Here is a 24,881-nt window from a genome sequence, read left to right as displayed (position 1 = left end):
AAAATTCACTACCAACGACTATTAACATTCAACAATTTCCTCTGGATTTTTTACAATTTTCAAAAACTTTACATAAAAACCAATCAAAATATATTTTAACAGCAAACTTTTGATGGTTAAAATTTTTTTAAAAAGAAAATCCAAACTTTGAATAAGAAGTAATGAGCTATAAGAGATTTTTAAAACGATTTATTCTTATTTTAAAATTTATAAAAAAAATGCTATTGATGGATGTTTCCTTAAGGCAGATTAAAATTAATTTAATTTCATGGATTTGGTAGGAGTTTTGTAATTTTAAACATTGAACTAAAATCATAATATTATTATTAAAATAATTAGTGTAATAATTGCTATGGGCTACTAAAATAAAAAAAAAAAATTGTATCCTAACTAAAATTGCATTTAAAATGCCATGAACAAAAAGTGGAAATACATAATGAGACATACAAATTAGTAGAAATATGAGTTGTTGTTTTTTTTTTTTTTGTTAGTTTTAGTATTATGTGTGTTAAAAAGTATGTATGTAAATGTGTTTTAGTAACATTACTCTATTCGTTTCGTTGTAATTATCTTTAGAGTCGTTAAAAATCGGCAACTATTTTGTTTATTATTTAGTGTGTTAAAGTTTGTAAGTGATGTTTTTGTTTTTGAATTTTAAAATTCTGTAGTTGTTGTTGTTGTTTTTTTTTTTGGCATACCATCTTTATATTAATCATGTATTTAAATAATTAATAATTATTTATACACATACATATATAGTTCATTTGCTTCCTCTTTCTCATTAATATTTTGTTTAAATAATTGAATTTGTTTAATTCTCTAGGTGACATTCTTTTATTATTATAATAATTTTTTTCTTGTTTTCTTAATTTAAGCGTAATTCTGTATTTACATTTTCTATAAACATAAAAAAAACAATGTTGAAAATCATAAATTTTATCTTCACCGTTGGAAAGAAATATTTTAAAGCAGAAAAATACAAAAATTTAACTTCTAATAAAACTTTTTTAAATAACACAGGCCAACAAAGTGTACTTTTCTAAAAGATTCACTGAATACGAATCTTGACTCAAAATTTCTTCATCACAACAGGTTTTCCCTAAAATTGAAAAAAACTTCGGTCATATAACAGCGAGAAGACATCTTTTTTTATAAAATTTGTTAAGTGGTCTAAAAGTTCAATCTATCGACTTTAAAATAAAGATGAAACTTCTATTATAACGTAGAAGAAGTATATTCTTTGAATTGATTGATAAAACTAGCATATTGGACTTTCTGATGACATATACAAATTGTATAAAGATGTCTGTCTTCGCTCTGTTATTACGTCTTAAATATGGCCAAAAACCTTTTTTTCAATCATTAGGATACGATATCTGAAAAACCTGATGCGATAGAAAAATTCTTATACCAGGTTCAGATTCTAGGTTGTTCAATCCTTTTAAAATGTACATTTTGGTATCTGGGTTTCGACTTTTTAAAATTTTGTTGGCCGTTGTTATTAAAGACTTTTTAAAGCGAATCTGAAATTAGGAAATACAAATTGTTTTATATAGAAAGCGTTATTTTGACGTAATCATAATTCAACAAAATTGAGCTACAAAAATTATCATATTCGTAAAATGAGATTTGGATTTTTTTTCTTAATAATTCAGATCCATGTTTTAAACAAGTCATCACATATTTGAAAATATTGTAATAGATGTTTTAAATAGTAAAGTTATTATATTTTGTTATAATTATGTATTTGTAGGGTTATAAATATTTCTGTCCATTAACAAAATAAAAACAAGGACTTTATCAACACCGTTATTTGTTTTAGTTGTTGTACAAAATTAAAATAATAATAATAATAGTGTACTAACTACTAATATTAGTACTAGATACTTTATACTTAATATGTACATTCAATAAATATAAGATTTCTAATGCTACTATTATTATTATTGTTGTTGTTTCGTTTAATATTATTATTAGAATTATTAAATATTATTTACAAACGCAGTTGTGTATTAATCCAACTCAGTCAGTAGGTAAATATTATTTTTCTCTTACATATAAATACATAATTGGTTAATGATTTTGTTTATTTGTTTAAGTTTTTCTTATTTTTTTTTTAATTTTTCGTTAAGCTTACGTAGTTTCACGTCCTACAAAACCATTGGGCGGCGGAGGGGGTTGTGTTTGCTGGTGATGTTGTAGTTGGGCGGGTTGTTGCTTCAGCCAGTTCTCTTTCGTTAGCAGTGTGGTGGTAGCTATCAATGATGTTTTAGGTTTTGACGGTTGCTGTTGTGATGTGGTAGTTGCTGTATTGCTACTTCGACTGCTGCTACTGCTACTTTGGCTACGACTTCGATTGTTAGGATGCTTTTTCTTTTGGTTACGATCATTACTGCTACGCCGGCTTAAAGGTATTCGATCGGATTTCATACCCTTGCTGGGGGGTATATCATCGTCTTCTTCGTCTGTTTCATGACTTGAAGAGGTTGAATGTGCGGAAGATGAGGATGAATATTTTGTAAAACGCTCTGTTCCTGCTCCAGTTCGACTTAGAGCTAGTGGCGGTTGTGATGTTGGTAATACTGTCGTTGACATTGTACCACTTAAGGCTGAAGGTGGTGGTGGTGGACCCATCATTTGATAGTTGGGATTGTTACTTATACTGATGGCACTAGGTTCTGGAGCTTTTGGTTCATTCATCATAACATACGATGAGAGGTTTTCTATTTTTTGATTGGCGGCGGGAGCTTGCATTAACTGATAGTTTGGATTATCGGTTGTATGTAATAAAGAACTGCTGCTCATGGCAGCTGGATTGTTTGTAGAAGTTGATGCACCGGTTGTATTGAGTGATTCATCTAATACCTGATAGTTGGGATTTGAACTCATGGAGAAGGCAGAGGATGAAGACATTTTGGGTTTATTTGTGAGCGTATCACCACTACTGCCCTCAAGTCTTTTGTAGTTTGGATTTTCGCTTGTACTACTAGCGTTGTTGGTTGTGTAGAAACGGGGATTAGCACAATAGCTACCAGCGCTGCCACTTCCACCACTCTCTATTGTTCCCAGATTTTGGCCACTCATACTTTTACCGCGGCCTCCTCTGGTTAGATTGTTACTGCTGCCACCTGTTCCGCCTCCCACTGCCGCTGTATTGGGGTTAGAGCTGGTGCTCTTATAGCTGGCATTGCTGCCCGAGCGCTTGTGTGTATTAAATAGGATACTTCTAAATTTAGCCGTCACATTATTTCCCAACGAATCGGCCACAGCCCTTAGACTTGGATATTTTCCCGTTCCAGTCTTAGAAGAGGCATTAGATGAAGCAGCCGACGCTGTTGAGGGATGTAGTGAGGATGATGCTGGTTGTCCTATTACCTCATCAGGCATTGAGCTGGACAAAGGCATAATTGTAGGTTGCCTTTGACGTGGTTTGGAGTGTGCCAACAAATTTTGACCCGCCGTTGAATGTACACCCAAATCATCTTCGTCATCATCACCATGAACATTGGTAGGTACTTTTTCACTATAGTTCGGGCTGGGATCGTACATTTCATAACCCTGTTCATCCGATTCTCGTTTGATTTCCATCAAGTCTTTCATTTCAAAATCTGGAGGGACATAGGCATCAACATCGTCAGGACGCTGCTGACGAGCCTGTTGCTGGGTATAACGTGTAGGTTGATAGAGATTTCGATGATGCGGATGGGTATGGGGATGTGGATAATAACTGATGCCTGGACCGGCCTTCCTCAGTTCAGCGGATGTTGAGGGCGCCGAATTAAGCATTTGATTGTGCGAATTGATAATACGCGACATATTAAAATTGTTTCTAACATGTTCGTCTGGCGTGCTACTAACGACAATAGGTGAGCCTGTTAGGCTGTAACATAATAATACAGTAAAATAGTACACAGTCAATGTTAACGCTCGTAACGCAATAAATTTATATGGTAACAACAATTTTTACAGTTTCATTTCTTTATATATCTTAAAGTTAGAATTATTGCACTAATAACAACATACCTGTAAGGTGAATGAGGAGCATCGTCGTCTATGACCATAGATGAATCTCCACGATGTTCAACCGATGAATTATTGTCCGTATTTAATTTATATCCACTATATTCTTCCAAACGAAGCGGAGTTGTTACGTCTTCCATATCGTTGTCATGATCATCGAATACATCGCCCGAACGTTGATTTCGTTCTTTAAATAAAATAATATAGAATCGTTAAAATAACATTATTTATTATATTATTAATCCCAAATACCTGTTATTTCCTTTACTAGTATTTGTTGACCTTCTTCCGAATGATAGAATGACACTTCACGGAAATATGGATCTGCCGAATCGAGTAGATATCGTATAATTTCCATAAATGTTGGTCTAGCCGAAGGTCTATGATGCCAGCATTTTTGCATCAAACTATACAATTTATCGGGACAGTTTTCTGGTCGCTCCATTACACCTCCATCGATTACATATCTTAAAACTTGATCGTTTGATAATCCCTTAAAAAATGAAATGAAAACATTATATATATTGAATAATATTTTGCTGCCACACAGTGTAATTATACTAAATTAATTTCCCTAATTCTTTATGTTACATTAGAATTTTTCCAATCAAATAAAAAATTTATTTATTATTTTTAAACTATGTTTAGAAACAGGTTTTCTGTGGAGTATAATCTTACCTGATATGGCTGTGCTGCCAATGTTGCCATTTCCCATAGTACCACACCGTAACTGAAGACATCACTGGCAGAGGAGTAAACACCATCTCTTAAACTTTCCGGAGGCATCCAACGAACTGGTAACAGACCTTTTGTTCCTTTACGATAGTAATCGTTCTCATAAATATCTCTAGTCATACCAAAATCTCCTATTTTCACCGTTAAATCAGCGGCTACCATGCAATTTCTAGCCGCTAAATCACGATGTACGAATTTTTTCGCTGCCAAATAAGCCATACCGTCAGCAATTTCAATGGCCATTTGATAAATGCGACTTATTGGAGGTGGTTGCGCAGGTATTTCAGATCGTGCCGATAATGGCATATCGTTGCGATCGTCGGGACGGTGAGCACGTAGATAAGATTTTAAATCACCATTCTTCATAAGTTCCATGACAACCAAAGCAGGTTGACCGCGCGAACAAACGCCCAATAAACGAACTACATGGAAAGTGTCAAACTGTTTCATTACGCAGGCTTCATTCAAAAAGTTCATGCGCTCTCTATCGGTGGCATTCTCATTCACCGTCTTAATGGCACAGGGTGTATCTTCGCTGCTATTGTTGTAGCCTTTTAGAATACCCTCGTAAACCATACCAAACGAACCCTGACCCAAAGGATTGAGTTGTATAACTTTGTCTCGAGCCACTTCCCACTCATCCGGTATATATTGTAGACTAATATAATGCGGATTTACAGAGGGGAATATTTTCAAGTCCGAAGGAGGTGCCAAAATACGCCTTCTGCACAGACAATAGATTGAAACACCTATTAAAATTGCCGCCGAAAGCGCTCCAACCACTATGCCAACAATAACACTTGTCGGCATGGTAACAGGCTGAAAATTTTCAAAATTATTTTTGTTAAATTCTTAGCGAAAAATGAAAGTATCTTCTTATTCCTTACCGGTATAACAACCCAAATGGTATCCGAAAACTGTCCCTCGCCAGCTAACGTATTTGTATTTATTCGTATTGTATAGTTACCGGGATTGAGATTAGATATTGGATAACCATTTTGATGATAACCCAATTCTATATAATCCGATTCAGTTATACATTTTTTCTCTTCCACAGCATCGGGTGATTGTAGTAAATATAATATCGTATATGATACGACAGCGCCATTCGGATGTTTCGGACTTACCCAGAAAACACGTATATTGCTTCTAGATGAATTTGTTGTTTCCACTTCACCCCTTATGTGTTCCACTCGATCGACATTCTCTGCAAATTATAATTTAATTTAAAAAATTGCCAAACAATTTTTCATATTATTCATACTCACCAAGTTTAAGTGTGCGTACATGGGTTCTTACTTCCATACTGCAATCGGGTAAAGTGTCATTAGGAGTATCTTTTTCCCTACAAGCTTCCACACCCAACATATACCACGAAAAATGTTTCAAGTTTGAGAAAACAAATTCCGTCATCGAGGCATTCACTGAATCAACAACAACTTCATAATAAGTGCCCTCAGGATCCATACGAGTTTCGTTATATAAAAGTGTACCATCACCCTGAGGATCGACTGTTGTAGTGGTCGTTGTTGTTGGTGTTGTAGTATCATGTATTGAATTTCCCTCGGCCGGTGCATCCCGTATATGACGCAATAGAAAACTATCGAAAGGATCTCCCTCAATAGCACGACGATTACGGCTACTATTCGCTTCTAACGCCTCTATCGCATTCATATTTCTTCTACTCGATCTGGTTTTATTCTCTTTTCTATGAAAAGTTTTAGAAATTTTATAATTTTTAATATTAGATATTTGTTTACAACTCACTTAACATAGACAAAATTTTGTAGAGCATTTTCTAGTTCAATGCTAGCATGTATGCTCGCATCAATTTCTTCATCATCATACATTTGTGAATTGATCTTTTTACAGTTGCAATTCTTTGGTATGGTTGGCTTTTCAGTGATGGTTACAACAGGAATTTCCGGTTTACTAATTTCCTTTAAAGCTAGAAAATGAAAGAAAAAATTAATTTCCTGATATTATAGTTCAGTTCTAGGTCAGTTCTAGTTCTATATTCATACAATATTCGTATTTATTATTTTTCATTCAAATTAACAAAACAGGAATGATCATGCAAATGAATTTATAGTTAGTTGGTTTGAAAGGAGGATGTATATACATCAAATCCGAAGAAATACTCCTAGGCCTCTATCGGACCTGTTGTACGCTCCTTAACCAGTGCCTCAGGTGGGAATCGAACCCACCACCTCCGGTCTACCAGACTAGAACACTAACCACTAACCTACCGGAGGCCACAATGAATTTATATAATGTTCACTAACTTTGCTTCTAAATCCCTCAATTTTTTAAACAAAATGTACTTACGATCTTTGCAATAATTTCGAGACTCTATTCTTTGAATGCGTTTATCATACACAGCTCGTATTTTATACTTAATAAGTTTTCCATTTGCCACAGTGGGTGGTAACCAACTCATAACAATATTATAACTCGAGTTAGCATAGGCTTGTAACTTATTAATACTTTTGGGTTGATCAGATTTAGTGGTAAAAGTATGTATTGCACTCTGGCCATTACGACGTTCAGTTGAAATTGTCAAGGTCTTGACATAAAATGAATAACGTGTATATGGTTTAAGAGTTTGAAAAATATAGAAATTATCTTTAGTAGGATCACTTATTTCCCATCTAATGGAAGAAAGAGAAACAAATTTAATTAAAATTTCATTTTAAAACAAAAAGGAAGGAGCAATACATACTTGTCTTCACATGGACGAAATGCGTGCTTTGTAGCATTGCCAAAGGGATCTTCTATGTGTAAAAATTGATAACCAATGAATGTTCTGGGATCTTCGTATACCATGGGATTGTTGATTTTAACCAGGGCCATAAGTGAACCAATTTTTGCTACTGTTATATTAAGTAATGTTGTATTACCTAGATTAGTTTGAAAATAAGTTTAATAAGATTAATTTGCTTTTTAGCAGTAGAAATACTAAATTTTGAAATGTTGTGAATAAGCTGAGAATTTGTTAACTTCTCGAACTCAATCATGTTTTATTAAGCTTACGATTAGTTACTCACATGAGCCCTTAACACCATTCGAATCTTCGGATACTTCTATTTTATCAAAGCTAGTAACATTCTTTTTCGCTTGTTTTACCATGGGCAGTAAAGCATTAATTTCCGACAAACACAATTTGGGATTAAAGTGAAAATATACAGTACCCCTTAATATCTGGACAGTTTGATTAAGATTCCATATAGTTTCGATATCAGTATTTTCCAGGACATAAAGGGCATATCTAAAGTATTGGAGATTTTAATAAGACACAATTCAGAATAATAATGTACAAAACTTACTTATCTTCAATTAGCTTTTCACCCTCTATATTTTGTAAATTTTTAAAAAATTTCAAATCAAAAACGCCATAGGTGCCCTGAACTTTCAAAGCCGTTTCGATGGTAACAATTGATGATAAACCATAAGCCAAATCCTCCATTAAATGACCTTAAAATAAAGAAATAAAAAACACAAATAAAATAAGCAAATAACAATAAAAACCTTAAATACTTACGACCGCCTCTTTTAATATTAATCATTAAAGGGGATTGAACAATGTGTGTACAACCATGAAATTCTCTAGCCCGGGCAGCACTATCAATAAGACTACCTTGACACTTCTTAGTGCACTTGTCACCACATTCTACACACGTCATATTAACTTTTGTATAACCTTCGGGACAAACCGTGGAACAACTTCCCTCATAAGCCACCAATACCTCTTGACGATTATTTTCATATTTAGTACCAATAATATTGCACGATTCGGCTGTCAAACAACGACGATCCAGGTACTAAAAATTTTTAATTAAATCATATAAATATTGAATTTATTTAATATTTATATTTAACTTACTTTATAAAAATTATCTGGACATTTGTCAATGCAGGTTGTGTTGTAGATGGAGAAATTTCTGCAGCTAATACATTCGTTCAAGTTATTAGGCGAACAGCCACCCAAACAAGCTTCATTGCAGCAAGTGTTTTCGTCAACACAATTATGTTGACATCTCTTGGGACAGACTAGGAAAAGGAAAATATTAATACTAAATCCAATATTTTTTTTTGGCTAAGTTATTTACTTTTTTGACATGATTTACTATTCCAGCAATGACGTCGGCCATGATGTTCCTTACAAGCCAGCTCTTTTGTTCCAGCATTAGAATCTCCCCCATTCCATTGATCACCAGGACAAGCAGGGCATTCAATGGTATCACGGTTATACTAAAAAACAAAGTTTTATTTTATAAAAAAAAACTTCTGTGATAACAATTTGTTTCTTTCTAACCTCAATAACTATGTCCGTAGTATTCGATACAATTTGTGTCCAATCGATGGAATTTACAAAACACAACATCACATTCTTTTCGATTCTTACACCTCCTCTAGATATTGTCGTAAGTTTGGTAAGACCCAGCTCTTCGAGATGTGAATTTGAATATACAATTAAGGCATAACCTTCAAATAACACCCGACCTCGTATAACACTTAAGTTGGGAAATATACGACCAATTGAACGTAAATAATGAACTTGATAAACAATTATATAGTCCGTAACTTCCGTTAACAGAGGAAATGTCTCATTATAGTACTCCAGCGAGTTACCGTTTAGCAGAGTGATGAGTAAAAAACCTTCAATAACCGTACAATTTTCCACTTGACGAAATTGTGATGCTGAATTGCGAATATCAAGAGATTTACAAACTGAAAAAAAAAAAATGAATTCGAAAAATAATTATCAATAAATTAAATGTAGAATAAATATTATTATATTTTTGGCAAGAAAGAAAGAAGAAACATTTTTCCCGTGTAATTCATGTAGAATTTTGTAAACTTTTTATATAAGGGGAATTTCATGTCAAGTGACCCAACTCAAAAAATCGATTCCGACGAAATTTGCACTAAGGTTAGTACTATTGGATGGACAAAGGTTAGGGCTATTGCTGCAAATTTCATCCAAATGGGAAGAAATCAATTTTTAAAATTGGGTCACTTGACACGATCTCCGGTAGGTTTCAGAGTTACTTTTTCAATAAACAGAATGCCTCCGGTAGCTTGGTAGTTGGTGTTCTAATCTGCCAGCTCTTAGGTCGTGAGGTAATTAATAAACTAACTAACTAACTAACTAACTAACTAACTAACTAACTAACTACTAACTAACTAACTAACTAACTAACTAACTAACTACTAACTAACTAACTAACTAACTAACTAACTAACTAACTAACTACTAACTAACTAACTAACTACTAACTAACTAACTAACTAACTAACTACTAACTAACTAACTAACTAACTAACTAACTAACTATTAACTAACTAACTAACTACTAACTAACTAACTACTAACTAACTAACTAACTAACTAACTAACTAACTAACTAACTAACTAACTAACTAACTAACTAACTAACTAACTAACTAACTAACTAACTAACTAACTAACTAACTAACTAACTAACTAACTAACTAACTAACTAACTAACTAACTAACTAACTAACTAACTAACTAACTAACTAACTAACTAACTAACTAACTAACTAACTAACTAACTAACTAACTAACTAACTAACTAACTAACTAACTAACTAACTAACTAACTAACTAACTAACTAAGTAACTAACTAACTAACTAACTAACTAACTAACTAACTAACTAACTAACTAACTAACTAACTAACTAACTAACTAACTAACTAACTAACTAACTAACTAACTGACTAACTAACTAACTAACTAACTAACTAACTAACTAACTAACTACTAAATGATGAGAAACAAAAATGACATTCAAATTACTAAAGCCAAAAACCCCCTTCTAAAGATGACCATTTGTCAAGAATCCCGTATTTTTAAGTTATACACCCAAAACCTTTTTAGCTTTCGTGGAAATTCTTTTCTGCTGCGAAGTTTACTTTATTATTATAAAAAGTGTTCAAAAAAAAGTTTTATACTAAAATAATTTATTCAATTAACACGTAATTTCTTTTAATATATTTGTTTGGTGTTTTTTATTCATTATTAGGATTCATGGATTATTAAAGTATTGCGTATTATTCTTAACATTTATACGCAATAAATTTTAGTTATTAATGCATTTAATAAGTATCCTTTATTATTTAATTAATTACTAAGAACATTTAATAGTTTTTATGTATCGTTTGTCAATGAGACAAAATATGTAGACTCCCTGCTAGGTTTGTAGTAATGCTATTAATAAATGAACGACTAGACCATGTAGTGAAGACATTTGTAGGGTTGAGTTTAAAGGTTCATTTTAAGTAGTAAATTCTAACCGAACGTTCAGGTAATGATCGGGGTTTGGGTTCGATCTGACATTATTAAATAGTTTTAAAGACAACTATAATCATTCTTTAAGAAAATAAAATTTATATTTTCAAAACATATTTAAAAAACAAGTTAATAATGTAATCGGAGGACTAGAACAGTTATCTGAATCAATTATTTGGAAAATTCAAATTTTTAATTGAATAAATTTCGTTTTGTTTCAGATTAAGTCGAATATTAGCTTTTATTTGGTATCAGTATTAGGTTTTATTGGTATATTAAAAAATATATTTGCCAACATTATAACTTACCATGTTCTGGACGCGTTAGACGAACTTGTTCATTTGTCGAAGACGGTTTTATTTGCAGTTCATTCGATGCAACAACATCTCTTCGTGATCTATCCAAGGCAGCTAACGATGATTGCAGTGTTGTTTCAAAATCTGAGGACAATGCTTGTGATAATGGCAATAATATTGAAAGGAACGATAAACCCATTAAAATCCATTTGGTAAATGAAACATTTGGTGTAGGATGTAATGATGATGATGATTTTTGTTTGTGGTAATAATGATGTTCTTGTGGCGGTTGATCATTAAAATGTGTCAGTCTTTGTTTTGATTGAATATTTAATTGAGAATATTGGTGGTTGGCGTGACGTCTTCGATAATGTTTGTGGTTTTTTAAATTTAATCTATTATCACTGCCTGTTGAAGACGAACGATGTAGCAGAGATGGAGCTGTTCTGGTTATTAGGACTAACAAAGTTTTTAATATCATAACAATGTTGTATAATTGTAAAAAAAATCTTCCTTTACAGTCTTTACTCGTTGAAAATCGTCTGTTTACAAAGTTTTTGTTGCAAGTAACATCAGGGGACGTGGACAAATAAGTTCGATGTGTAGTAGATGAAGTATGAAGTTCTGCTGTTGCTGACATTATTGTTGCCGCCGTTGGCGTTGACGTCGACGAAGACGTAGTTGTTAGATTTGTTGTTGTTGTTGAGGCGCAGGATGTTCTTAGTTTGTCCATTTGAGTTCTTAACAAATAATAGGAATTTTGCATATGAATCTCTTGATTGTGGGTGTTACAGTTGTATTTATTGTTATTGTGGCTCGCTGAAGATTCTTGTGCAGACTTATATTTGAGTACGTTGTTGTGGTGGTATGTTGTTGGTCTACAACTACTCTGGCAGTTATTTTTACATGAGCAATTGTTGTTGTATACCTCTTCTTCTGTTGCTTTTGCTGATGATTTACTAACATTCCTCGACTCATTATGTCGTTTACATTCCATGCAAATGCGTAATTCTGGATTATATTCGTAATTATATCTTTCATTGGTCAATTCCGGAGCTAATGTTGTTTCAGCAGATGAAGTAAAGCACAAATTTAGAAATGAACCATTCGTTATAGAATTCGTATTTGTTTTAGTATTTAATGATGTTAATGATTGTGATGTTCGGTTTATATCTTCTTTCGATGTATTCGAAGTTGGATTGGTAGTAGTACTGTGCTCGTTAGTATTGTGATCCATTGATCTAACTCTTTTATGCAAATATAATTTTCTCTTTTTAGCCATTAGTTCACTAATGGTTTGAAATCGAACTTCCAGTTTTGTCAAGTTATCGCCGATGACAGTCATTTTATTAACATTTTCTTTACATTTAAAGTTATTTTAATATCTGCAATTAAAAAAAAAGAGAAAAAAGAAATTACATATAAGAAGAATTTTAAAAAAACCTAGTTAAATAGTTCGATTTGTTTGCGTAATGTAACAAGTTTAAATTATTCGAAAATTTTTCAATTGTAAATTTATTTTTATTTAAATTTTGGATGTTATAGGATCTGTAGTTAAGATATACTTATTATCATACTATTTTATTCAATACAATTGCTTCATTTTTATAAATATAACAATTTTTATGGAAAATTTTTAATTTTTCTGTTTTCCTATTATTCTAAAAAATCATGTACTTTTGACCACCTTTTCTTAATAGATTTCAAAATCTAACACTTGTCTGTCATATACGCCAACAGTTCAGTGCTATGAAATGTGTAAAATAAATAAACTGTAAAAGTCACAAATTTAAATTTACAATTATTACGATATAACAATATAAATATTTTTTCACTTTAAGAATGAATATATCTTTACATACGTATATGGAACATTAGGGCGGTTTGGTTTTTTTTGTTAAGATTTTTTTAATTTTGAGAAGTTTTGAAAAGTGTGAGTTTCGGAAAGTTTGGATTTATTTTTTTTTAATTTGAAAAAAGTCTATAATCTAGTCTGTAATATATTATATAGTCTAGTCTATAGTCTAGTCCAAAGTCTAGTCTATAGTCTAGTCTATAGTCTAGTCTATAATCTAGTCTATAGTCTAGTCTATAGTCTAGTCTATAGTCTAGTCTATAGCCTAGTCTATAATCTAGTCTATAGTCTAGTCTATAGTCTAGTCTATAGTCTAGTCTATAGTCTAGGCTATAGTCTAGTCTAGTCTAGTCTATAGTCTAGTCTATAGTCTAGTCTATAGTCTAGTCTATAGTCTAGTCTATAGTCTAGTCTATAGTCTAGTCTATAGTCTAGTCTATAGTCTAGGCTATAGTCTAGTCTATAGTCTAGTCTATAATCTAGTCTATAGTCTAGGCTATAGTCTAGTCTATAGTCTAGTCTATAATCTAGTATATAGTCTAGGCTATAGTCTAGGCTATAGTCTAGTCTATAGTCTAGTCTATAATCTAGTCTATAAGTCTAGTCTATCTATAGTCTAGTCTATAGTCTAGTCTATAGTCTAGTCTATAGTCTAGTCTATAGTCTAGTCTATAGCCTAGTCTATAGCCTAGTCTATAATCTAGTCTATAGTCTAGTCTATAGTCTAGTCTATAGTCTAGTCTATAGTCTAGTCTATAGTCTAGTCTATAGTCTAGTCTATAGTCTAGTCTATAGTCTAGTCTATAGTCTAGTCTATAGTCTAGTCTATAGTCTAGTCTATAGTCTAGTCTATAGTCTAGTCTATAGTCTAGTCTATAGTCTAGTCTATAGTCTAGTCTATAGTCTAGTCTATAGTCTAGGCTATAGTCTAGTCTATAGTCTAGTCTATAATCTAGTCTATAGTCTAGGCTATAGTCTAGGCTATAGTCCAGTCTATAGTCTAGTCTATAATCTAGTCTATAGTCTAGGCTATAGTCTAGGCTATAGTCTAGTCTATAGTCTAGTCTATAATCTAGTCTATAGTCTAGTCTATAGTCTAGTCTATAGTCTAGTATATAGTCCATTCTATAGTCTAGTCTATAGTCCATTCTATAGTCTAGTCTATAGTCTAGTCTATAGTCTAGTCTATAGTCTAGTCTATAGTCTAGTCTATAGTCTAGTCTATAGTCTAGTCTATAGTCTAGTCTATAGTCTAGTCTATAGTCTAGTCTATAGTCTAGTCTATAGTCTAGTCTATAGTCTAGTCTATAGTCTAGTCTATAGTCTAGTCTATAGTCTAGTCTATAGTCTAGTCTATAGTCTAGTCTATAGTCTAGTTTATAGTCTAGTCTATAGTCTAGTCTATAGTCTAGTCTATAGTCTAGTCTATAGTCTAGTCTATAGTCTAGTCTATAGTCTAGTCTATAATCTAGTCTATAGTCTAGTCTATAGTCTAGTCTATAGTCTAGTCTATAGTCTAGTCTATAGTCTAGTCTATAGTCTAGTCTATAGTCTAGTCTATAGTCTAGTCTATAGTCTAGTCTATAGTCTAGTCTATAGTCTAGTCTATAGTCTAGTCTAGTCTATAGTCTAGTCTATAGTCTAGTCTATAGTCTAGTCTATAGTCTAGTCTATAGTCTAGTCTATAGTCCAGTCTATAGTCTAGTCTATTGTCTAGTCTATAGTCTAGTCTATAGTCCAGTCTATAGTCCAGTCTATAGTCTAGTCTATAGTCTAGTCTATAGTCTAATCTATAGTCTAGTCTATAGTCTAATCTATAGTCTAGTCTATAGTCTAGTCTATAGTCTAGTCTATAGTCTAGTCTATAGTCTAGTCTATAGTCTAGTCTATAGTCTAGTCTATAGTCTAGTCTATAGTCTAGTCTATAGTCTAGTCTATAGTCTAGTCTATAGTCTAGTCTATAGTCTAGTCTATAGTCTAGTCTATAGTCTAGTCTATAGTCTAGTCTATAGTCTAGTCTATAGTCTAGTCTATAGTCTAGTCTATAGTCTAGTCTATAGTCTAGTCTATAGTCTAGTCTATAGTCTAGTCTAGTCTATAGTCTAGTCTAGTCTAGTCTATAGTCTAGTCTATAGTCTAGTCTATAGTCTAGTCTATAGTCTAGTCTATAGTCTAGTCTATAGTCTAGTCTATAGTCTAGTCTATAGTCTAGTCTATAGTCTAGTCTATAGTCTAGTCTATAGTCTAGTCTATAGTCTAGTCTATAGTCTAGTCTATAGTCTAGTCTATAGTCTAGTCTATAGTCTAGTCTATAGTCTAGTCTATAGTCTAGTCTATAGTCTAGTCTATAGTCTAGTCTATAGTCTAGTCTATAGTCTAGTCTATAGTCTAGTCTATAGTCTAGTCTATAGTCTAGTCTATAGTCTAGTCTATAGTCTAGTCTATAGTCTAGTCTATAGTCTAGTCTATAGTCTAGTCTATAGTCTAGTCTATAGTCTAGTCTATAGTCTAGTCTATAGTCTAGTCTATAGTCTAGTCTATAGTCTAGTCTATAGTCTAGTCTATAGTCTAGTCTATAGTCTAGTCTATAGTCTAGTCTACAGTCTAGTCTATAGTCTAGTCTATAGTCTAGTCTATAGAGAGAAGTCACATTTTTCCTTCTCCATATAAATTAGCGCCAATCTAATAATCATGTGTGCGGCGAGTATGAGTAAAAAAACATTTAAAGAGGAAAAAATATTTTCATGAATGAAATAATTATAATTGGCTGGTATGACTGAGTATGGGGCTGATATTTTTGTACTCTTGTATTGTTTATTGACTGGCGGTAAGACATTTTGACTTACTATGTATATAGACGACTGACGCATTTATAAGTTATTCGGCCTGTAAACATGTAAGTATTTTTGTATTTTTTTTTCTTCTTATAAATGAAAAGTACGTATGGTATTTCTAAAAATTCATTCACAAGATAAATTAATGAAAATATAATTCAAATAGCTTTGTAAATATTATAGTTACACAATGTTTGACGACGTCAACCATACAGCCACAATCATCATAGCAATAGTAATAATAATAATAATGCCAAAGACTTTAATCAACAGAAAATATTTCATATATAAATACTACATAGAGAAGTGAAAATAAACCTGCACTTATCATGTCCAGAAACTAGAAAACAAAATCAAAATAAATTTCATGCACATCCAGAGCTTCTAAAGACTTTATTGTACATGTAAGTGTATTTAAGGTTTGGGTTTTTTTTTTTTGTGAGTTTTACTTGTAATTACAAATTCAAATCATAAGTTTTAATATGAAATTCTTGGAATTAATTTCAATGAAATTATTTTTTGTTTTGTTTTAAAATTTGTAAATGTTTTAAATAAATATTTTTATGATTAAAAGTTGAAATGTTATTCGAAATAATTAAAGCTAAATATAGGGGACAACCGAACACACATTTCAGACCGAATCCCAACTTTCATAATTCTGTAAAATTTATTTAAAATAAAAATAAAGTTTGGAATATTAAAGTAAAGATATTTTTTATGAAATTTCCTTTTTAAATAAAGATCGATGTCTGGCCTTCTAGGAATTAAGTTAATAGCAACAAATCTATGAAGATCACGATCCGAATTACCACATTTGGCATCGAGAGAAATTGTTAGTAATTTTCCTTTTTGAGATGATAATATTCGATTTCGAGCAGAAAACCAAGTGCATTTTTGTTTAATTTCGATCAGTTTTATAATTATTACCTTAATAGTAGCTAGTAGCATCATATCTTATTGATCTATTTTCCAAAAAAATCATATCAATACATTCTTTAAAAAATATGTAAATGTATTTATTAAAATCGTTTATTTTTCATTTTGGTGGCTATTTGAAGTCAACAAAGAAATAAAGAAAAAAAAACTACTTTAATTTTGTTATTTATTTACTTTTTACGTAGTTATTTGGGCTCTTATCTTTGGAAAAATTTTATCACACTCAAAATAGGAAAAAAAATAATAATAAAAAATACCACAGGTCCAATAACAATAATAATTTTTAACGATAGATTAACAAAAGAATTTCAAAAATTTCGTAATGTTCATGTGGAATGTGTAGTAATGTGAATAGATGGACGCGGATGGTTCGTTGAATGGATAGTCAGTCGGTTAAAAATGTTTGTATATATTATGCCTATGACGATTGTTGTTTGTTTACAGTTACAATTTATTAACGAACCAACACTAAATAGAAATACGTGTTCGTTAGATATGAATGGAATGGTGGTTTAAAGTGGAATCGTTTGCTTGATGATGATATTTTTTGGTATGCGAGTAACTAGATTCGTTGAAGAAATTTTAATCAAATTTTTATACGAAACTCATACGAATTCATTCATATATTTAACCATTTAGTACTTAATTATGAATGAACTATTTTAAACATCGATTACACGCACTACTATATACCTTAAGTATTTATCAGCTCTTGTAGTAAATTGTTTAAAAGCTTTGAAGGTAAAATTATGTTATTACAGATGTACATACGTAATGTATGTATATTGTATATTTGAAAGTTTATTTAGAAAACCTAAAATTTTATCGGCTCATAAATTTATAAGGGCTTTTAATGAGAACATATATTAGGCATTTAAATAACGATCTTTCTAAAATAATGAAATTGAGTCTTATTTTCACATTCACTTCCCCCCCGGGGCATGTTTCCATGATGAAATGTCCATCATGGTGTATTGCAATCCGGGGGTAAAGAGATGCTACCAGTATCTCTAGTCTGCCGGGACTATAAACTGGTGATGTCAAATGTATCCTTGGCTTCGCCTCGGAATGATTTGGCATGGGGTCTAACCAGAGTACCATATAATCTGGCACTACGGGTGGCCGGTTGCCCACAGGACCTAGTCCTGGCCGGTCAATTGGTTGAGGTTCCTTCGGGATCCACGTAGTGGCTGTGGTTGAAAACCAAATCGCGGGGAGAGAATGTTGGTTTAAGGACTGATATATCCTATACCTAATGGGTTGGATAATTCTCTCTTCGAACAGGTCTGTGTACAAAGCAGCATATGCTGGATTCCTAATCCCGATCGGTATTTCTTACCGGTCGTGTAGTGGGACGCCGGTATATGCTGGGGAATTGTCAGGTTAGTATTTAATGGTTGCCTGTCATCCCGTAGAGCAATCTTTATGATCATGGGAATGGAACTGATGCGGAAATTGGTGAAAGATCGGGAAAGTCTCCATATATTGGAGATTAGTACTGATTTAGTATGCCTTTTTACGCTTCGGGGAAGTTCTTCGGTGCTGTTGCCATCTCAACAGGATATATTGATACATGCTACGCGACTAATTTTTCGGGGCAATTATTGGAATCAATTGACTTTGGAAATTCCTATTTCCTTTGTTACATTGATCGGTTCATAAAAGAGGGATCCTGATCCATTTTGTTGGGTATTTCGGACTACCAAATATGTCTCTAGGTGCTGTTGCCAAACCAACAGGGCCATCTCAGTAGTGTGGTTGCGCGGGCTTAAAGAGGTTAAGGAATGCACTGGAATGGGTCATTAGATGATGGGGATTGCATTTTGAATAATGCAATCTTTCATGACATCATAAGGGTGGTCACCTTCCGGCTTAGCGGAAGATTGATTTCACCTGATGTTGGGACTAGTCACCCCCTTCTATTGACTTTAGACCAGTGATTGCTTTTTCCTTGTCGGGATTTGCATTGGGATTGATCCCATGCTGCCTGTCATTACGCAACGGGGCTACTATGGCAAGAGATTAGATAGCTCGAGTTCTTTAACAAAGTACTTGTACATGGACCGGCTCAGCCATGTACAAAAATTGCTACCTGAGTTCTTCATTGAAGAATTCAGGGGCGCGGGTAGACCGTCTCTAGTCTACCCAGTGGGTGAAAAAGACCACCGTGAAATTAGGCCGTCAAGGCAGGTGTTCACGTTAAACTCTCGACTTTATTTCATATTCACTAAAAACTCAGACAGAAAATGAGGATAAAAATAATTTTTAGTGAAAGATCCTTTAACGAAGAGTTTGTGATCAGTTTGTTGGCAAAAAAGGTACCATTTGGTTGCCATAATACCAAAAGAAAAACGTTTGAGCTTTTAATTTAATCGTAAAATTAGCTATAAACATGGGCTTTACTTAGTGGTATTAAAGCTAATAGTATAGGTCTTTATTTAGTCCCAAATTGCTGCAATCGTATGTATTTATACAATCCCTCTTAAGTTTTAATCCTCAATATTTATATAATTTAATTTAACCACTGATCGTATTAAAAAGCCCTATTAAAGCTTCTATGGTAGTTCTTTACCTAGTTTTAGGTTAGCTGGTATAGGAGAGTTCTATAGTATCCCATTTAAGCTTTAATCGCCATTGTTTATATGGCTCTATTTAAGCACTATTTTATAGATCCTTTCTGTAGTCTAATTTTAGCTTTTAAAGGTAACAATCGCAAGTTTTTAAAGCTTGATTTAAAGCTTTAATCGAAGATCTTAATCTAGTAGCAATCTAACTTCAATCGTTGGAATTTATAAAAGCTTATTGAAGATTTATTGGCCAGTTGTTATTAAGTTTCATTTGATGGTCTTTGTGTAGTAAAAATCCTAAGACCATAAACTTCAAGCGGAACTTACTATCGACTCCGTAAGCGGTTTACAAAAAACCAAGGAAAGATAGTTAATCTTAATCTTTGACAGATTCTTAGTCGATCACTTAGAACAAAAACGGGATTTTCGCCTAGGTATCCTTAAAGTGTGATTTGTTGGACCATATTATCTGTCAAAAATCTTCATTATGTGCAGATTTAAATATAATGATCTTCTGTTTACTAACAAAGACTAAAATTTTTTTAGCAAAAATATGATCAATTTATATATTATATTTTCTTTTCCGAAAAAATAAATCATTATCGACATAAATAGCTGCGTTCGTTAACTTTATTGATCATATTTTAAATCGCATTTGTATGTGTATTTATTTTTATTTATTGTTTTATTTATTTTAAAACAACAACATAGAAATACACTCGCGTTTTGCTTTTACTTATTGTTTTTATTTTTAATTTTTTGCTTTTTTAATTTTGGTAAAAATAGCGTGCCACAAATTTTCAGAAGAAAAAAAAATAAATTTTAAAAATATTTGCACTAAGCTACTAAATTTAGAAAAACTAACAAAACAACACACTAAAAATAATTACCCGCTTGCTCACACAATGAACGCGAACAACAATAATAAAAACAAAAAACACACTCACTCACCTACCAATAACAATAACAACAATTGAATATAAAAATTTGTGTGTTGTCTAAGAATGATTTGCTTGGACGGATTGGTTGGTTGGTTGGACGGTTGGTTGTTTGGTTGGATTATTAAAATAAAAGAAAATATAAACAACACAACACTCGTATAAAACAAACTAATAAACTAAAACTATGTATAAAAAAATTTTAAAAACAACATGAAAAACGCAAAGAAAAAGATCAGTCGCTCTTTCAGCTCATTGTCTCGATCGTTAAATCTTGTAATTTTCTCTTTTTCTAATGTATTTTAAGGTTAAAATGTAGAAGACAGACATTTATTTTAATGGAAAAAGAAAGTAAAATGAAGTGAAACAACAAAAATAATGTCAAGGTTGATGGAAAACAAACAAAATAAACTATGGGAACATTTTTATGGTTGTTGTCTGGTATTTTTACAACAATACCTATCTGGAATTTGTTTTTCATTTGAAAAAAAACTATTTTAGACATTTCACTAACTGCCGATTTGATGATGGATCTTTTTTAAATTAATAAAAATTTTCTTTTTTAAAAAACGTTAGGCTCATAAAAAAGAAATTTATACCGGTATGACGAAATAGGCGTAACCAACATGATCATTAAAAAAGCATTTGATCTTATAAAAAGAAGTATGTATGGAAAAACACACCATATGTTTATTAGTGGGTTCCCTAGGACATTTTTTTGGGCTACTTTTCAAACGTTGCGTTTTGAGGTGATAATTACGGCTAAATCTTAAAAAATTCCTTTAAATGATCATCACATTTTATAGGTATATTTTATAATTTGCAATTCATGAAATTTGAAAAATGATCAACATATTTTCAAATCGATTTGCTCTACCACCGATTTATAAAAAATTCGGGAAAAAGCTAGTTGTAGGCAATATACAGAATATTCAGTCCAGTCACAGAATTCCAATCCAATCGAAAGCAGAATTATTTTGTAGTAAATATCTTAATTAAAACTTAAAAAAATAATTACAAACATATTTCAATTCCGAAAAGTTGTCATTTCACTTTTTGTGACGAACGGAATGGAATTCTGTGATATTTTTAAGCTTTTTATCTAAATCAAATCGCTGCAATCGTAGTTATTTATACAGTCCCATTTAAGTCCCACCGGAGGCATGTTACCTTGACGAATCTTGGTGTGATAGCAATCCCAGGGTGCTACCAGTATATCTAGTCTGCCGGGACCATAAACTGGTGGCGATCAAACGTATCCTGGGCCTTTCTTTGGAATGATTTGACATAGGGTCGAACCATAGCATCCGATAATCTGGTAATACGTTGACAGGACTTTGCCCTAGCTGGTCAATTGGTTGATGTTCCTTCGGGATCTACGTAGTGGCTGTGGTTTAAAACCAAATTCGCGGGAAGGGATGCTTGGTTAAAAGATTGATGAACTTTTAAATTACAATTATTCGGGATAAGTTTAAGAAATGGGTGAGTCTTTAAATAGCATAGGTTTTTTCACCTGATGTTGGATACGCCCATTCTATTAGCTCTAAACCAGTGATTGTCTTTTTCTTGTGGGGATAAGTATTGGGCTTGTCTCATGATACCTGTCACTTCGTAAAGGGGCTACTGTGGCAAGATTTTACATAAATCGAGTATATGAGCAATGTGCTTGTACATTGACCGGCAGAACCATGTACAAAAAATCGCCTGTAAAACACACAATGGGGCGGTGGTGAGTTATCAAAAAAGCTCATCTTGTAGATGAAAAAGACCACCGTGAAATTATGCCGTTAAAGCAGGTGTTTTGACGTAAAGCACTTCGACATTCTAGTCCCATTTAAGCTTTCATCATCGATATTTGTATTCATATTCAAGATCTAATCTTAGGTCCTTTTATATTTTTATTAAATCTTCTATGATGGCGGCGCTTTATCTAGTCGCAAATTTAAGCTTTAATTTCTCATTTTTATGGCCCACTTTAAGCGCTTAGAATCGTTTATCATGGGTTTCGCAACTCAGTTCTTAAGGGATCAACAAATATACAATTCCTTAAATCTTAGAAATATAAACCGAAATATGCATTTAAAGTAGAGAACTGTTTACGCTAACTAACTAAATAAATTTACACTTTAAAATTATAGGTATAAAATTTTTAAGATCGGGTAAAATCTAATCCCAAGAAATTCTCCTTTAAAAAGTTAAAATGTAAAAGTTATTATTGCTTGTCGGCTGTAAGCTCTTCCAGGTTTCGTAACAATATAATTGAATTGTAACTTTTTCACCTTAGTAAAAATTTCACCTTTGAACTTTCTGTCAAAAGTACAATTTAAAATTTTTATTCCAATAAGGAAATAAATTCTAATTTTGAGGATCGAATTTATTCCAATAAGGAAATAAATTCTAATTTTGAGGATCGAATTGTGTCAAAAAAAAGTTCTACAATTGTACTAATTTTGCAAACACTGGTGACGACTTCAATTACATTGCCAACGAAAAACCTAATATGTATCTGTATGCATACAAATTATGGTCAACAAGATGGTTGGACATTAGTGGGAATGACTGTCTTTTACGAGTGCATGGATTAATTGACCCTTTGTGCCACTACTGGGTGGATTTTACACTACTGTAAATTTAAACAAATGAAATTCACACCTATTCTTTGGTCCACAAGTGTATTTAACAACAAATTGTTTACAAAAACTAAACACTATCTACTATTTTTTAAATTTAAAAGCCAATTGCTATTTGAGTTAAACTTTGAGCTTATCAGACTAAAATGAAATTGAACCTAAAAAATCTATGACTGTAAATAACATTTTCTTGCTTACCAAGACTAATTCTAATCTAACCTCACAAAATATTAATTTTTTCTTGTGATATCCTTTTATGTTGGTATTTTTACGAGACGAGAATACTGCGTAGTAAGTATTTAAAACAACGCAAAAAACCAACAATAAAAAGATACGAGTAGTATGGGTTCGATAAGGATATTATGGAATTTTCTAATGAGCAATATGTACTTGTCCTATTTTAAGTACATTTGTATGCTAGTGAATGTGCCTGTGTGACATTCTTATAAGTATCTTAGAAAGAATCTTGTCTTAAATGAAAATGTAGTTCAATTGTTTATAATAAAATATATCTAATTGATTAAATGATTGAAGCAGAGATAGAGAAGAAAGTATTTTTTTCTAAATATTTTTGTTTTCTTTTATTAATTCTAATTAGATTCACTGTGAACACATTCATACCATATTCGTGCAACTATGAATGTGGTTGTGGTAGTATGTAGTTACTTTGTATTGGGCGAATTAATAGAAAAGAAATACCAACAACAATAATAATAATAATAACAAAATACGAACGAAGAAGAACGCATTTCTAAGGCTAGTTTTATGTTTATGTTGTATTTGTCTCTCTGTTAGTATGTATGTATTTAGTTTAGCACAATTTATTCCTTAATTTTATCGGTTCTATTTTGTGTTATTTTGTTTTCAAAACACTTTTATACAAAATCAAAACAAACAACGACGAAGAACACGACTGTAAAGAAGAAGATACCGGTGTCGACTATTCGCCAACATCAGTCATGATGTGATGGAAGAAAAATATAAATAAAATTTGAAAAACAGAACGAAAAAAAATATTACGAAAACAACCCTCAAGATGACGTTGACCCCGAAAATATGCCAAAGCGTAATAGCCAAAATAATACACACATACTCGAGCACACTCGCTCACTCACAACAAACCCTCTTACACAAACAGCAAGAAAGGAAGAACGAACGAACGAACGAAAGAATGAAAACAGTCAGCTAAAAAGCAGAGCAGACAAACATTCAACCGTAAAAACAGCTATGTAGTAGAAAAATAAATAACAAAAATAACAATAAAACGTGGACGGCGACAAAAACAACAGCAGGAAGAAGAAGAAGCAATAGAGTACAAGAAATGAAAACTAAAGTTGTTTTGTTTGTGTCGAACGAAAGATCTGCTTTAAAATCTAAAAACAATTGAATTGCAACAAAAAGCGCATGTGCGAGACGAGACACAGAAATTCATTTAAAAAATAAAAAAACAGAGTTAACGTTTCATTATTTTGAAACGTTGACTGTCACGTTAGTGAGGCATTAGAACCGCCAATTTTCCTAAGATGGTTAAAGCCAAAGAGTTTTTAAAAAGGGCATTTATTAAACCACCACCAAAGCGATTGGTCATAGTAAAGATAAAGGATTTTAGAATAATGAATATTAGGATGAATGTTCGAATTTATCATTTTTCTCGATTAGTTTTTCAGGACAAAACCCTGCCTTACACTTTAAAAAAAGTGTCGCTAAGTTTAAAATGTTTATTTTAAAACGGGAGTCAAAGATCAAAAACA

At 32.2% G+C, this 24,881-nt stretch overlaps 1 protein-coding gene across 11 annotated transcripts in view; it reads right to left on the bottom strand.

Annotated features, from left to right (window-relative positions):
* Positions 1 to 472: 472 nt before the first annotated feature.
* Positions 473 to 24,881, bottom strand: part of LOC119616560 (insulin-like receptor) — a 44,852-nt gene continuing 20,443 nt past the window's right edge. For 9 of the 11 annotated variants that reach the window (XM_037972982.1, XM_037949297.1, XM_037949298.1 and 6 more), the window contains exons 3-18: positions 11,383 to 12,755; positions 9,071 to 9,486; positions 8,865 to 9,006; positions 8,639 to 8,805; positions 8,297 to 8,576; positions 8,082 to 8,229; positions 7,803 to 8,023; positions 7,478 to 7,655; positions 7,084 to 7,406; positions 6,523 to 6,703; positions 6,024 to 6,463; positions 5,643 to 5,962; positions 4,699 to 5,574; positions 4,273 to 4,513; positions 4,024 to 4,207; positions 473 to 3,880 (exon numbers count right to left, since the gene is read on the bottom strand). In XM_037972982.1, coding sequence (XP_037828910.1) covers positions 2,134 to 3,880; positions 4,024 to 4,207; positions 4,273 to 4,513; positions 4,699 to 5,574; positions 5,643 to 5,962; positions 6,024 to 6,463; positions 6,523 to 6,703; positions 7,084 to 7,406; positions 7,478 to 7,655; positions 7,803 to 8,023; positions 8,082 to 8,229; positions 8,297 to 8,576; positions 8,639 to 8,805; positions 8,865 to 9,006; positions 9,071 to 9,486; positions 11,383 to 12,715 — 7,197 coding nt within the window. In that variant the 5' untranslated portion in view covers positions 12,716 to 12,755 and the 3' untranslated portion in view covers positions 473 to 2,133. Of the gene's footprint in view, positions 3,881 to 4,023; positions 4,208 to 4,272; positions 4,514 to 4,698; positions 5,575 to 5,642; positions 5,963 to 6,023; positions 6,464 to 6,522; positions 6,704 to 7,083; positions 7,407 to 7,477; positions 7,656 to 7,802; positions 8,024 to 8,081; positions 8,230 to 8,296; positions 8,577 to 8,638; positions 8,806 to 8,864; positions 9,007 to 9,070; positions 9,487 to 11,382; positions 12,756 to 23,751; positions 24,053 to 24,881 lie in introns of those variants that run through there. The other 2 variants (XM_037949306.1, XM_037949307.1) reach the window with 2 other exon arrangements.

The sequence above is a fragment of the Lucilia sericata genome, unplaced genomic scaffold, assembly GCF_015586225.1.
Source record: "Lucilia sericata isolate MDLA Ls3-8-SP2 unplaced genomic scaffold, ASM1558622v1 Contig000079F_arrow, whole genome shotgun sequence".
Taxonomy (NCBI): Eukaryota; Metazoa; Arthropoda; class Insecta; order Diptera; family Calliphoridae; genus Lucilia; species Lucilia sericata.
The sequence above is the reverse complement of the archived record's forward strand: the minus strand, read 5'-3'. Positions and strand labels throughout refer to the sequence as shown.